Genomic DNA, 12500 nt, shown 5'->3' with positions numbered 1-12500 from the left:
TGTTTTTGTTTTAGTTTTTGCTCTCCTTCTCCCTCCTCTCCCTTTCTCTTTCTCTTTCTTTTTCCCTTTCCCCTCTCTTCTCTTCATCCATTCCGCCCCCTCCCCCTTTCTCATTTTCTCCGTCCTGACACCCCACTCTCTCTCTCTCTCTCTCTCTCTCTCTCTCTCTCTCTCTCTCTCTCTCTCTCTCTCTCTCTCTCTCTCTCTCTCTCTCTCTCTCTCTCTCTCTCTCTTCACCCTCCCCTTTTTTCTTCCCCATCTTCCCCCCCCCTCCCTCCCTGCACTGCAAATGCAGCTCGTGTCTCTCCATGTCCCTCTTCCATTTCCTCTCGTTCTTTGTGTCTCAACATTCAGCACATTCTCTTCTCCTTTCAATCTCATTTTCCTTTTGCTCCATTTCCCCTTCTCTCTTTCTAGTTTCCATTCTCTCCATATTCATCATATTCCTCTCCTCATTTTCATCATATTCATCTCTTCATATCCATTATATTCATCTCTTTTTATTCATCATATTCATCTCTTCATATCCATTATATTCATCTCTTCTTATTCATCATATTCATCTCTTCATATCCATTATATTCATCTCTTCTTATTCATCATATTCACCTCTTCATATCCATTATATTCATCTCTTCATATTCATCATATTCATCTCTTCATATCCGTTATATTCATCTCTTCTTATTCATCATATTCATCTCTTCATGTCCATTATATTAATCTCTTCTTATTCATCATATTCACCTCTTCATATCCATTATATTCATCTCTTCTTATTCATCATATTTATCTCTTCATATCCATTATATTCATCTCTTCTTATTCATCATATTCACCTCTTCATATCCATTATATTCATCTCTCTTATTCATCATATTCATCTCTTCATATCTATTCTCTTCCTAGTCATCCCCATTTTCTTGTTAGAATCCAATTGAACAACTATTAGCATTTGTTTTAAGATTGCCATCACTACCATTATTAAAATTATGTCATTGATTTCATAACATCATCATGAACAACCATTTACTATCACTGTCTTTATTGCAAATCACTAAAACAGGCATCATAATCAGAGAGAGAGAGAGAGAGAGAGAGAGAGAGAGAGAGAGAGAGAGAGAGAGAGAGAGAGAGAGAGAGAGAGAGAGAGAGAGAGAGAGAGAGAGAGAGAGGGAGAGAGAGACAGACAGACAGACAGAGTGATAGAGGGATAGGGAACAGAGATAGACGGGAAATAAAATAAGGGATATAAAACTATCTCATCTTTTCTCCATCTCGCCCCCTGTCTCTCTCTATATTCCACACCTCCCTCTCCTTCTTCCCCTTACCCCCCTCCCCCGTGCCCCTCCTAGCCTACCGCCCTCTCGCACTCGCTTTATTTCAAATTTCCTCTTGTCTCATATTTACCGAAAAAAAACCTTTCACCCTTTTCCAAAATGTTTCCAACAGCCCAACCTTTACTTTCTCTTTTTCTTAACCATTCTCTTTTTCTTTCTCTATTTCGCTTTCCCTCCCTTTCGTCAACTCTTCGTTTTTACTCTCTCCCCTTTTTTCATGTATGTTCTTTCGGTGTCTGTTTCTCTTTATCTCTCTGTCTATTTCTCTCTCTCTCTCTCTCGCTCTCTTTGTCTCTCTCTCTCTCTCTCTCTCTCTCTCTCTCTCTCTCTCTCTCTCTCTCTCTCTCTCTCTCTCTCTCTCTCTCTCTCTCTCTCTCTCTATCTATCTATTTATCTTTACCCCCCCTCTCTCTCTCTCTCTCTCTCTCTATCTATCTATCTATCTTGATTCCTCACTTCACTCCCTGGTTCCTTCCTGATCTCTCTCATCTTTCCCCCATCCTCCCTCTCTGTCCTTCCCTCTTCCCTTCCACACACTCTTTCGCCCCCCCCCCCCTCCCCCTCCCTGTCACCCTCACACGGCCTCTCCCTCACAAGTGCCATCACAGGAGAGATTCTTCTACGCCCACCGGATCGCCCACGTCGACAAAGTGGACGTTTTAACCCGCCCATATATCAGTTATTGTGAGCGTGTCTGTGTGCGGGCGTGCGTGTATTTAGAACATATACACAAGAAACACACGTGCATGTACGTAAGCTTGTATACACACGTGAACATACGCATACATTCTCAAATCTATGTACACAAGCACGCATGTACACATACACATGCACACACATACACACAAACACACACACACACACACACACACACACACACACACACACACACACACACACACACACACACACACACACACACACACACACACACATACACACACACACAAACGCACACACGCGAACATAAATGATTTTTTTTTATAATTTATTTATTAGATATTGCAAATTTCTTATCTAAATATACAGTTCAAGCAGTAAATGAATAGGAATACGAAATAGCGCATCAATGAGTAAACAAATTTATAGATACATGCATAAGTAAACTCATAAGTGGATTCATATTTTTCTTGAAGAAATTAAGTAAACAGAGAGACACATGAATAAATATATATCTGAATTAAGAACATCAAATAGCAAACGAGTTCACGATATCAGGTATCTAGTTATAAAAAGAAACGAATAATTATTCTTACCCAAAACAAAGAAAAAAAGAAGAAAAAAACATGGCATCTTCTCGCCTCATCCCACACCATGATCACTTTCTGTCCGGTCTTGATATCAGTCGATCATTACTCCCACCAGTCTCCGGAAGTGGGGGGAGGGGGAGGGGGGGGGAGGGGGAGGGGAGGAGAAGATGGAGGGAAAAGGGGTGGGGAGGGAGGTTGAGGAGGAAGAGGAGGGGGAGAGGGGAGAAGAGAAGAGGGGAGAAGGGCGGGAAATGGACGGGGGAGGGGGGGGGGCTAGACAATGGTGTGTAACTTCCGCTAATATTTTCTTTTCTTTTTTTTCTTCTTCTTTCTTTCATTTATTTAGTTTTGTTGTTTGTTTGTTTTTTCGTCTTGTTCATTTTTTTCTAGTATCGATCTACCTATTTTTACTTGCCATTCATCACTGACTCAGAGCTCAAAAAGGGGATAGTTACCGGTGAGGGGTGGGGAGGGGAGGGGAGGGGAGGGTTTAATTCTTTACTTATTTATTTGATTGTCTGTTTGTTTGTTTGTGCCAAAGAAAAAAAAAGGCAAATGGCTATGATAATCATGATGACGATGATGACGATTACATAAAAAGGATGATAATGATGACCGTAATAATAATACGATTTGGAAGACAATTATTGCTCTCATTACAATCGCCAAAATTATCGTCCGTGTTCCCCTTCCCTTTCTCAACATAGAGGAAATAAAGTGCGCTAGAAAAGATAAGAGAGACTTAAGGGTAATAAAGGAGAATTAGGAGAAAAGGAAGATGATAGTGTTAATAGGAAGAGGGGGATAATGGGAGGAGGGAGATAGAGGGAAAGTAGAATGGAGGAGCAGGGAGAGAGAGGGAGAAGGGGGGGAGGAGAGAAACTTGGGGAAGGAAAGATAGAGAGAAGGAGAGAGAAAAGAAGAGGGATGGAGGAATGGATAAGGATGTATAGAGGAAAAGGCGAATGAGAAAGAAAGAAGAGATAAAAAGAGAGGGAGAAGGAAGGAAGAGATAATAAGATAATGTGATAAGAGAGAACGAGGGAGGGAGAGAAAGGAATGGAGAAGGAAAGAAGGAAAGACTGGAAGAGAGATGGTAGGGAGAAGGAGGGAGGGAGAGAAATGAAGAAAGAAGGTGATAGGAAGAGAAAAGAAGTGAGAAGGAGGATGGGAGAGAGAAAAAAGCTGAAAAGAAGGAGGGAAAGAAAAGATAAAGATAAAAGAGGGGTAAGAATGAGAACGAAGAAGAGAAAGGAAGGTGGTAGAAGAGAATAGGAGAGAAGGATGGATAGGAATAGGAGGGGAGAGAGAGAAGGGAGGAAGGAAGAAAAAAGAGAGAGGAAAAAGAGAGAGAAAATGATAAGTAAATAACCAATTAACGAAAACAACGAAGAAGAAGAAGAAGCAGAGGAAAAAGGAAAGAAAGAGGGAGAGAAAGAATGTGGAAACAAGTCTTTAGAGTGAGAAGAGGGAGAGAGAGAGAGAAAGAGGGGGGAGGGAGGGAGAGAGGGATATAGAAAGAGAGAGAGAGTAGAAGAGAAGAAAAGGGAGAAAGAAAGAAACGAAAAGAGAAAGGGCGAAAGAGCGAAAGAGAAAGCGAAGAATCAAAACAACAAAGCAGCTAGAATCACAAGGGGGAAAGCACGAGGGGAAACAAGGGGAAACCCAACCGAGTCATAAGGCGTGCCGTGGTCGTCCCAGTGATTGGAACGACCACACAAAAGCCCTTAACACGAGACCTTATTAACACAGGAAAAGGAGGGGAAGAGACGGGAAGGGGAAGAAATAACCCAAAAACAGAGGGGAGATAGAGTGAGAAAGAGGAAGAGAAGATGAGGAGAAACAGACGAAGAACGAGGGGAAAAGGAGGAAGGAGCGAAGAGAGGGGAAAGGGAAGAGATAACTTGAATATCGAGGGGAAACAGAAAGAGGGGAAGAGGAAGAAGGGAAGAATGAATAGAGAGAAAAAAGGGGAGAAGAAACAGCTCAAATCCGATGATGAAAAGAGAGAAAGAAAGATGAAAAGAGAGGAGGGGGAAAATCTCAAAAAGAGCGAAAAAAGAAAGACCATAAAAGAAGAGAACCATATCAACGGAAGGGGAAAAGAGGAAAGGGGAAAATATCTAAAAAAAAGAAAGGTAGAGTTCATAAGACCAGAAAATAAGAGGGGGAAATGGGGAGGTGAAGAAACATAAAACCTGTAGAAAAGGAGAGTGCAAAGAAATACCTAAAAAGAGAGGGGAAAATATTACAAAACTGAGGGGAAAAGATGGATAAGATTCTCCTGGTGTATCATAGCCAACAGAGAGGGGGAAGCGGGATATATGTACTGAAGATTGAGGGGGGGAAATGTCCCTATTAAATGTTGTAAACGGAAACGAGGGGAAAAGACAGATACTCGAGTGATCTCAGTGTAACACCTTCGTTGAGGGGATACTGCTCTTGAGGGAAAATTTCAGGAGTGCGGGCGTGTTGAAATAAGTCTTAAGGACGAGAGAGGGAGGGGGAGGGAAGGGGTGAGTAAGCGAGGGGGGGAGTGAGGGAGGGGAAGAGAGAGAAAGAGAGGGAGGGAGGGAGGGGGGGAGGGAAGGAAGGAAGGAAGGAAGGAATGAAGATGGGAAGAGAGAGACAGGGGGGAAGGAGGGTGCTAGAAAGGGAGAAAGAGAGAGAGAGAGAGAGAGAAAGAGAGAGAGAGAGAGAAAGAGAGAGAGAGAGAGAGAGAGAGAGAGAGAGAGAGAGAGAGAGAGAGAGAGAGAGAGAGAGAGAGAGAGAGAGAGAGAGAGAGAGAGAGAGAGAGAGAGAGAGAGAAACTTGGAAATAAGTACCATGATATGAAAATAAATCAACAATAGTATATAATACCTATCGAAATGCATGATAATCATTAAAATAAGTACGTTGATGAGAATAACAGAATGATACTAACTATGATAATGATAATAATAACATGATAACAATTAGAATAAAAACAATAGGGATAATGACAACAAGTGATTACAATGAAATGACTATAACGAAAATAACATAATCATAAGATCAGTAACTATATAGTGATATAACATTACCAGCATCAACAAAAACAACAACAACACACACCAACCCCCCCACCCCCAACCCAACCCCCACCACCCCAACCCCAACCCCTACCATCCCTAACCAGCCACCACCCCTATACCACCCCACCCCCACCTCCCTTATCAAAACACGAATCCCTTTAATATCAAACTCATTCACGTGAGGACTAAATTATCTTGACTGTTGTGAAGTTAATGTTATGAAAATGTGATTTAGCGGCGAGAGGCGGCGGAGAGGGTCGTGTTAATGTTATTTAAGAGACAAGACGTTCAGGGTCTTCAGACGTTTTATTGAGATATTTATTTGTTTGTTTAGTTGTTTGTGTTTCTTAGCGGTTGTGTGGGGTGGTGTGGGGGAGGGGAGGGGGGGAGGGAGAAATGTTTTAATTGTTGCATTTATGATGGGGATTATTGTTGTTTATATATTTTTTTTATATATCAGTATTTCTAATAATTTTATTATTGTTGTTGCTGTTGTTGTTATTTTCATTAGTATCATTATTATTATTATTGTTGTCATTTTTAATCATTATTATTGATGTTATTATTATCATTATTATTATTACTATTATTATCATTATTATTATTATTATCCTTATCATTATCATTATCATCGCCATTATTATTGTCATTATCATTATTATTCTCATTATTTTCATTATTGCTATTATTATAGTTATCATTATCATTATTATCATAATGATGATTAGTATCTTTACTGTTATTACCTTAATTATTATTTTGGTGGTATTTTACTCTCTCTCACTTTATCAGATGAACCTTGTTTCCCTCTTGATTTGACCTTGTTCCTTTCTTGTTTTGACCTTGTTTTTCTCTCCCTGGATAACTTCTTATCCCAATTAGGTCAACCTTGACCTAACTTAATCCCTATGCACTGACCTCATCTGCTGCTCTGTTAGAAGGCTGTTTATTTTTTTTATTCATCTTCTATCTACATCTTCATCTTCTAACTTGACCTTGCTTGACCCATTCCGGCGGTGAACGAGCTGTTGGTCACGTTATACGAAACAATTCTCTCTCTTCACTTTTATAGTAAGTAGACAACGCCTGACCTCTCTTCGCAGACCTTTCTTGAACTGACCTTATTCCCCCGTTTCTCTCCTAAACTGACTTCCTCTCCATATTAAGTTGACCTCACTCAACCCTTTGAATGACCTCTTTCCACAGCGTAGGCGGAAATGCACGAATTGCTGGACACGATGGATAAAACTTGTCTCTTTCCTGAATTGTCCTTATTCCCATATTAAATTAAGTCTCTAATAGTTGACCTTGCCTACCCCTCACCTGACCTCTCCTCGGCAGCGCTGGCGGAGATGCGCGAGCTGCTGGAGACGCTGGAGGAATCTTGTCTCTTTCTGTAATTGACCTTGATTCCTTAGTAAGTTGACCTTGTATAACCCCTTGCAGCGTTTTCTGATTAAGTTGACCTTGCTTGACCTCTCACCTGACCTCTACTCCGCAGCGCTGGCGGAGATGCGCGAGCTGCTGGACACGATGGACGAGCCGCAGGACGTGAACAGCATCGAGTGGAAGCTCAAGACGTTCTACTGGTCCTGCATGAACGTCCACTCCTACATGAAGAGCGGGATTGAACTCATCAAGAGGAAGATCATCACGGAATTATGTGAGTACTCTGGTGTTTTTTTTTTTTTTTTTTTTTTTTTTTTTTACTGGTGGTTTTGTTGTTGTGTGTTGTTGGAGTATTTTTGTTGTGATGGTCTTGTTGTATGTATGGTGGTATTTACTCTTTTGTTGTTGTTTCTTAAGCTGGTGTGTTTGTTGGTGAGTTAGGTGGTGTTTTAATGGATTGATTTGTTGGTTTTCTTGAATATAAATATATTTTATTTTTGTTGTTCTTGGTGTTTTTTTTTTATATGTGGTGATGATGATTTTGACTTTTTCTTCACCCATAGCATCCTCTATCCCTTGCTCCCTCCTTAGTTATCTCCCTCTCTTCATCCTTCATCCCCCTCTCTCCCTCCCTCTTTCCCTCTTTCTCTTCATTCTTCTATCACAACCTCCCCTTCTCCCTTTATCTCTGACTCCCTCTTTCTTTTCCTTTATCTATTACATCCACCCTTTCTCCCTTCCTCCCTCTTTCTCCTCATTCTTCCATCATTCTCTCCCTTCCCCCTTCCTTACTTCCCTCCCTCAAAAAAAGGGAGACACCCTTCTTTCCCTTGTCTTCCCCATTCCATCGTCCCCTCCACCCCCGCCCCTCACTGGCACCCTCCCAGCTGAGCCATAAGGCGCTGGTTATCCTCCCCTACCTTCCCCTCCCCCTACCCCTCTCCTCATGTATGGTGCCACCCGATTGAGGGCGAATCCAGGATGAAACGCCATCTAGAGGGAGGAAGACCAGGGCGTTTATGCTCCCTCTTCCTTTCTTAGACGTGGAGTTTGAGATTTGAGTTTCCTAAGAGTCTGGTTATTCTATTAAGGCTAATAGCAATAAGTAATGACGGAAGTATGAATGATTTGGTAATGAGTAAAATAGAGGATGATAAAAATGGCAGCACTAATTACATGATGTTACATTTAATTACTTTTCCAAATAGCAAATATGGTAAAGAGAAGAAGAAAGAGGAAAAAATGATGATAAACGCAAAGAAAGTAATAATGAAAAACAAGGAAAAAAGACAAGGAAGAGGAAAATACACAACGAAAGTATTTTTTTAAATGAATAGAATAAAAAAAAAGGAAAGACAAGAAGTAACGAATATAGAAAACGGAGAAGAAACCCAAACTGGAAATCAGAATATATATATATATATATATATATATATATATATTATATAATATATATATATATATATATATATATTTATTTATATTTATATTTATATATTCATATACATATACGAAAGAAGTAAAATAAAATAAACATAAACCGAAGACGGCGCTGAAGGCGGGCGGCGTGAGCATATACACACACAGCCCCGAGGGTCTGCGATCGCCAGGGCTTCTTCCCAATGACTTCCTCGCTCCTTCCAAGACGGCCAAGGAAACGGCCATTTTGCTCAGCCTGATCTGAGGTTAAAAGAAAAGGGTCGAGGCTCATTCTCCGAGTGTTGCTCTTCCTCTCGTTTTCTCTCTTTCTTTCTTTTATTTCTCTGTGGCTCTTTCTCTGTGTCTTTGTCCTTTTCTTTTTCTCGTTTTTATTTCTGTCTCTATTTTCGTTCTTTCTTTTTTTTTCTTTTTTTTTGTGGGGATGTTTTATTTTGTTCATTCTTTTTAATGATAAAAAATCATATATATATATATATATATATATATATATATATATACATATGAAAAAATATGAAAAAGTATATATATATATATATATATATATATATATATATATATATATATATATATATATATACATACATATGTGTGTGTGTGTGTGTATGTGTGTGTGTGTGTGTGTGTGTGTGTGTGTGTATGTGTGTGTGTGTGTGTGTGTGTGTATGTATGTGTGTGCATGCATCCGTGCGTATATGTTTGTGTCTGTGTGTTTGTGTGTGTGTGTGTGTGTGTGTGTGTGTGTGTGTGTGTGTTTGTGTGTGTGTTTGTGTGTGTGTGTGTGTGTTTGTGTGTGTGTGTGTGTGTGTGTGTGTGTGCATATGTGCGTGCGTGTGTGTCATTTTTTTTATCTATTTATTTATTTATACATAAAGAGAAAGAAAGAGAAAGCTAAGAGAGGGAGGGAGGGAGAGAGAGAGAGAGAGAGAGAGAGAGAGAGAGAGAGAGAGAGAGAGAGAGAGAGAGAGAGAGAGAGAGAGAGAGAGAGAGAGAGAGAGAGAGAGAGAGAGAGAGAGAGAGAGAGAGAGATAGAAAGCAAAGAGAAAGAGAGAGAGAGAGACCGAGAAGATCAAAGAGAGAGCTAAGTTAGCATAGATATGAATATCAGAAAGATGGATAGAGGATAGAGAAGGGAGGCTAATAGATAAATAATCATGCAAATGGACATGAGAGACAAATTCCATTCTTACACATCCCTTTCTTTCCCCTCCTGATACGCAGACTACTTCAATTACAATGTTCAAGGGGAAGGCAACTAATCTCCCTTGATTTCCCTACTTCTTAACCGCCCTTCTCCCCCTCCCCTTCCCTTAGCCTCTCTTACCCCCCACCTCTATTCCCCTCCCTCCCCCCACCCTCCGTCTCCGTATCCTCTAGTTCCAAAATCTCACGAAAAGTGAAATTATCACATTCATCACCTCTGCTATATGTGTAAAAGGAGGGGGAGGGGGGAGGGGGTGGGTGCGGGAGGGGTGAGAGCGTGTGTGCACTACCCCCCCTCCTCCCCCTCCTCCTCCTCCTCCTCCTCCTCCTCCTCCTCCTCCTCCTTACCTCGCCCCCGCACCCCATTACCAGACAGCTAGAGTAATGGAGCTTATATAAAAAAGTTAATTTACATAATCCACTCGAACCATCTTTCTTTCACTCTTTCTCTCTCTCTCTCTCTCTCTCTCTCTCTCTCTCTCTCTCTCTCTCTCTCTCTCTCTCTCTCTCTCTCTCTCTCTCTCTCTCTCTCCTCGCTCTCCTCTCTCTCTCTCTCTCTCTCTCTCTCTCTCTCTCTCTCTCTCTCTCTCTCTCTCTCTCTCTCTCTCTCTCTCTCTCTCTCTCTCTCTCTCTCTCTCTCTCTCTCCCAGCTCATACTTTCTCTGCCTTCGGTAGCATTCTTCCACGATATACCCCCCCTCTCTCTACTCTCTCTCTCTCTCTCTCTCTCTCTCTCTCTCTCTCTCTCTCTCTCGTTCCCTCTCTTTCTCTCTATCCCTTTCTATCTGTCTAATGATCTTTCTATATCTATGTTATATTTGTCTATATATCTATATCTTTCTTTTTTCTCCTATTTTTCCCTCCTCCATTTCGTCCCCCTCTCGCTCTCCCTCTCCCTCATTATCACTCTCTCTCTCTTTTCATCCATTTCTATCCTTGTACTTCTCTCCCTCCGGATCTTTCTCTCCTTCTCTTTCGCTCCCTCACCCAAAACGACTTAGAAATCGGAAGTATCACGGCGAAGAAGTTACCGAGATATATTTATGGGCGCCAAAGTCGTTATTATATTTACATTTACGAAGGGAACCGCTTCGGCCTCGCGCGTTCGAAAGCGTGGATTCAAAAAGTGTGGATGAAATATGGCGATTTTTGGAGGGAAATGCGACTTCTCCTTTCGAGAGGCGGGTCAAATGAGCATCTTTTTTATTTATTCTTTTTTATTCTTTCTTCTTTTGGTTGCGTTTTTTGTTTTCTTCTTTGTTTCTGCTAAGTAGTTTTGAAAAGAAAATAGAGTGAAAAAAAAGAAAAAAAAATGGAGATGAATTTAACGGGGAGTGTTTCTCTTTCCTGGATTGTGTAACCTCGCTGATAATTTCATTGCGACAGTTGTAAAACTATTTGCAAGTGGCGTTTATAGATATGCAGTTGAATAGTTAAAGGGAGGAGTGGTAGTAGTAAAAATACTGCAGTAACTAATGAATATAAGAACAAGAAAAAAGAACAACAGCAGCCAAACCGCAGCAATGAAAATAACTGTAACAATAAAATGAAGAACAAGGAAATCAGAGGTCTATTCTCCTTCCTCTCTCTCTCTCTCTTTTCACTTTTTACTCCCCACTTTTCTTTATCTGACTGGATCGACCACACAAAAAAATCAAACTCGAATTCTGGCGAACGTTTACAGAAAATGGCGCGAGTTTTTTCCCGCCAAAAAGTGCCAAGGTGTGAACTCAAGCAAGCCGTAATGGCGGGCGGGCGGGCAACTGCCAGAGCTCATTCAGGCGAGAATGGAGTGAGAGTCCAACAACAGCGGTAGGCGATTTGAAACTCTTCTGCCCACCATAAAAAACACGAAGGAAAAAAATAATTGTAATAGTACAATATAAAAATGATATATATAAGTATTGGTGTTGGTGCACTTTTGGAGATTGGCGGGAAGTACTTGTACGATTGTTGCTGGCGTTTGCGAAAGATTGAATGGTTAGCGATGTCGTGAAAAAAAGAGGAGGGGGTGAGGAAGGTAGATAGGGAAGGGGAAAGGAAAGGGATAGAGATACAGAAGAGTTATTTCGTGTAAGATTAATTATTGGTTTCACCCTGTATGATTGTTTTGTGGGTTCATTGTTGGGAACTCCAATTTGCAATACATTCGAGAAAAAAAAAGTTATCCATTTCTTACACCCATTTCATCTAACTAACCTTATCGAAATACCCAGGCACGAGAGAGAAGAATCAAATAAACCCATCTATTTATCTATTATTATCTTTTTAACCCCACACCGTCATTTTTTCGAACTTTATCATAATTATCTCTCCACAATAAAATAAGTGATAAGTAAGAAAGCGAGAGAGAAAGAGACCAAAAAAAATTGCCATTTTATGCCTCATGCCTTATGCCACCAATGGCTCAGAAAAGAGTATGCCGTTCTTATGACTGTATTTATTGCCTTTTTTATTGGGGGGATGTGACCGCTACGGCAGCCTGCCCCAGACGCATGGCTCTTCACGGAAGATTTTCGAGGGTTCGTTATTTCCAAAAAGACAGTGTGTTTATAGACTTTCTTTTTTTTTTTGGGGGGGGGGGATTTTTGTGTATATATTGTTCATGAATGGATGGTTTTGGTTTGACTTTTCGAAAGTGTTAATTATCTTATTTGTCTTGAGAGGACTCCATGTTTTTTTTTCTTTCTTTCTTTTTTTTGTGTCTTTTTACATTTCGAAAAGTTGGTGTGTGTTTTTTTTTTTGTAGTATATGTATCCATTAACCCATTCATAATAAAACGTTTATATTTCTTCATTTTTTTCTCTTTCTTTCTTTCTTTATG

General features: G+C 40.5%; 1 protein-coding gene across 1 annotated transcript in view; it reads left to right on the top strand.

The window, feature by feature from the left end:
- LOC122248143 (endothelin-converting enzyme-like 1) overlaps nucleotides 1-12500 on the top strand; it is a 113852-nt gene that overhangs the window by 9532 nt on the left and 91820 nt on the right. Inside the window, exon 2 of the mRNA XM_086541071.1 lies at nucleotides 7148-7309. Coding sequence (XP_086397197.1) covers nucleotides 7159-7309 — 151 coding nt within the window. The 5' untranslated portion in view covers nucleotides 7148-7158. The remainder of the gene's footprint in view (nucleotides 1-7147; nucleotides 7310-12500) is intronic.

This window comes from Penaeus japonicus, unplaced genomic scaffold, assembly GCF_977035675.1.
Source record: "Penaeus japonicus unplaced genomic scaffold, GWHDUDI00000001_assembly GWHDUDI00000010, whole genome shotgun sequence".
In the NCBI taxonomy this organism is placed as follows: domain Eukaryota; kingdom Metazoa; phylum Arthropoda; class Malacostraca; order Decapoda; family Penaeidae; genus Penaeus; species Penaeus japonicus.
Note: the sequence above shows the minus strand (reverse complement) of the source record. Positions and strands in the feature narration are given on the sequence as shown.